The sequence below is a fragment of the Hipposideros armiger genome, unplaced genomic scaffold, assembly GCF_001890085.2.
Source record: "Hipposideros armiger isolate ML-2016 unplaced genomic scaffold, ASM189008v1 scaffold_458, whole genome shotgun sequence".
NCBI classification, from domain to species: domain Eukaryota; kingdom Metazoa; phylum Chordata; class Mammalia; order Chiroptera; family Hipposideridae; genus Hipposideros; species Hipposideros armiger.
Window position 1 is genome coordinate 849,596 of NW_017731808.1, and position 3,378 is coordinate 852,973.

At 44.3% G+C, this 3,378-nt stretch overlaps 1 protein-coding gene across 1 annotated transcript in view; it reads right to left on the reverse strand.

Annotated features, from left to right (window-relative positions):
* Nucleotides 1-3,378, reverse strand: part of RSPH1 (radial spoke head component 1) — a 22,074-nt gene that overhangs the window by 8,258 nt on the left and 10,438 nt on the right. The window contains exon 8 of the mRNA XM_019666002.1: nt 2,579-2,650. Within this exon, the coding sequence (XP_019521547.1) occupies nt 2,579-2,650 (72 nt within the window). The remainder of the gene's footprint in view (nt 1-2,578; nt 2,651-3,378) is intronic.

The following is a 3,378-nucleotide window of genomic DNA, read 5'->3' on the forward strand; positions in this document are numbered from 1 at the left end:
TTGATGTAAGTGCTTCATATATTAAACGTTGCATATGTCCTAACTCCATTTGTCATGTATGTCTTAAATTTTCTTTATAGTGTTTTCTAATCTGTCAGAGATTATTTTCATCAAGCAAAAACCTCCTGGTTTTTCCTTTATAGTCCTGTTTAAAAGTTTCTTTCCTCAAAGTTAATAAATATTCCCCTATTTTTCTATCTGAGATTTTTCTTGTTTGCATTCAAATCTTTATTTCTTCTAGAAAGTATCTTCATCTATATGCTGGAGGGCAAATTCTGATTTTATTTTTCTCCCAAATGGGTACCAAGTTGCCCCTGTACCATTTCTTGACTTCTTCCCATCGTTTACTCATTAGTTTGAAATGACATCCTCATTGTGTGCTAGATTATTACATACACTTCTACCTGCCTCTAGGCATTCTGTTCCACTGATCTGTATATCTCTATTCTGGTATGACATGGTTTTAATGATTGCCGCTTTCAAGTATGTTTCAATAACTTGTCGGCAAGGATGTAAGAAAGTCAAACACTCAGTAAAAGTGTGTAAAGATGGTGAACCTCACCAGGGATCAGGGAAGTGAATATTAAAACAATGACATAACAATTTTTACCCGTCAGATTTGCAAAAAGTGTTCAAGACTGATAATATCTAGGGCTGGTGAGAGCGTGTGAAAAGAGGCTCTGATATTCTGTTAGCTAGGGTGTATAAACCGGCATAGCATTTAGGACAATTGGCAGTATCAACCATGATTCAGCAATTCCGGTATCCAATCTACATAAATGTCCCCAAACTTGCAGAAGGATGGAAGACGTCTGTGTGTGTGTGTGTGTGTTTTTGTGTCCTGGTGTAGTGTGACCCTATTTCCGTAGTTAAACCCCTCACACTATAACTCTGGATAAGCTGTGTGTGAGCACGTGCCCACTGGCGCCCAGGAAGCCCGTGGGAGGGAGGGCACACTGCAGCCAGAGGGGGGCTGGAGCTCGGGGTGGGGGGATCCGAGCGTCTACAGCTGGAATGTACTTGCGAATTATTAGTATAACTTTCAAGTTTTTACAATAGCAGAACAAAGCCTCCACTTGGGCTCTCATTTTTCATATTAGTCTGGGCTCTCCACTTTCATGGATTCCTCCAGGTTAACTTGTGTCAAATTCGCTTTCCCTCCACCCATCTCCCAGGCTGACAAATACCCCTGACCCCTCCGCCAGGAGGCCCGTGTGTGGCCTTCCTGGCTCCGGCCTGGCGCCCCAGGGGAAGGAAAGTCCAACCCCGCCTGCCTTTCCTCACCAATAAGGATCTCAGGTGTGACTCACCCACAAAGAGGAGCACACACAACGGGGGTCAAAGCGCCCGGTGTTAAAAGGAGGTGACGGGCCACGCACGGCTGGGAGACAGGACTTTGCCGAGGTGCAGAGAGACAGGCNACAACAAAGCTGGCCGCATGTGTAAAGTTCTTGACTACGTGTGCAGGCGGTTACACACACACACACACACACACGCGCGCGCGCGCTGAGCTGCAGAACCCATGGGAGGATGACACGTCCCACATGATTTTTGGGAACCCTCCTCACATTTAGACCACACACCCTGGGATTCAGGAAGAGACAGTGCCCAGGGGTGGGATGGGGGGCCTTATTTTTAGCAACAAAATAAAGTATTTTGGCCATTTCATATTCTATCGTTGACTAGGAGGACGACCTGCCACGATTCATGTCAGGGGAGCAAAGGGGCTGTGAAGTAAAGCAGGGGAGAGGCCAAGGGGACAGGTCATGTGAGCCCACGGGAGCCTGGTCACAGAGGGTGGACATTTCTTCAAAGGCCGTGGGGAACCACCGGCTATTCTGAGGAGTAGTGACTGTGGCCAAGGGACAGGAAGGAAGTGGAACACCACAGGAAAACAGGGGGGCCCAGGGCCTGCCAGGGCAATGGGGTGCCCTGGGGTGGTGTCCTGGGGGGAGATGTTCTGGGGGGTGTGGGGAGTGCTGAGGGGGCCAAGATATTTTACTAAATTGCCAATGATCTACAGGCTTTGGTCAGACAATAATGACAGGAATACAGATATAGACGTCCCTCCCGCAACACACACACACACACACACATTTGAATGCCTAATGACAACATTAACTGGCTAATTTTAACATTAACCAGGGATATCAATTTAGTATTCATATCAATGTTAAGTATTGTAAAGGAAAAAAAGAGAGAAATTATAAGAGGTGCAAGCCAGACACCTGAAACACTGAGTTATTCAATGAGTTTGGTGTCAGAATGGTGACAGATTTAAGGGGTCATTTCTGGACCTGGCTGTCCAGAGCCCTCCAGCTCAGGATTAGCTGGTTCCTCTGGACAAAAACTCAGTCTAGGCTTCAACAATAACTATAAAGTAACATGGTTTAATCCTGGCAATTGAGTTCCGGACTAGCACATGCAAGTGAAGAAGGAAAACGGAAACGTGGACGTCCCCAAGAGGAAGTCCCCAAGAGCTGGCATAACTTCTCACCTTGTCGATCCCTGGGATCCACGTCACTGAGTGACTCTTCCGCCCACAAGTGTAGGAAACCATCTATCTTCCGCCACTTACCACGTCTGTGAGACGGTACTCCCCGTGCTGCTCGCATCCAATGTCAAACACGTACTTTCCAGGGCCAACAGGCTACGAACAAAGGGAAACCAAGAGGCTCTTCACCCTTGAGTGTCAACACCCAACAGAAGGTACAAAATGTTTTAGAAATGTCACTCCTACATCCTATCACTGGGGGAAGTCCAATGCAGATCAAAGAATGCTTTTACGAACTAATGGCTGAGGAAATGCAAAGTGTAAGGCCTAGTTTGTTTGTTTTAAACTTTAACTACATTTTATCTGTTTACGAAAGTAATGTATTTGTTACAAAATTTTCACTAAGTTGACACCCTCCTGGCAAAATTAGCTAGAGATAGAGCTGTTAGTAATATTTTGATGTGGTCTCTGTAACCTTGTTTCTAGGACAGAGTTTTTAAAATAGAAATCTAATTATAATTACACACAGCGACGCCTACTCTATTTTTACTTAGAAATATGGCATGAATGACTTCCCATAGTTACAAACATTCTTCCACAATACCGTTGTCAACTTCGTATTTTATTTCTTGTGAGAATTATAATCTACTTTACTCATCTACTATTGTTGATATTTGGTCTGTGGACACTTTTCTTTGACAAAGGCTGCTACAGTAAAGCATGCTGAGTTAAAACTGGATGTACACTCTTGATATTTTCCTCAGGGTAAATTATCAGAAGTAGAATTTCTGGACAAAAGTATGTATATACAGAGGGTGCCAAAAAATGGATACACATTTTAAGAAAGGAAAACTGTATTAAAATTGTTATACTCTGTATACACC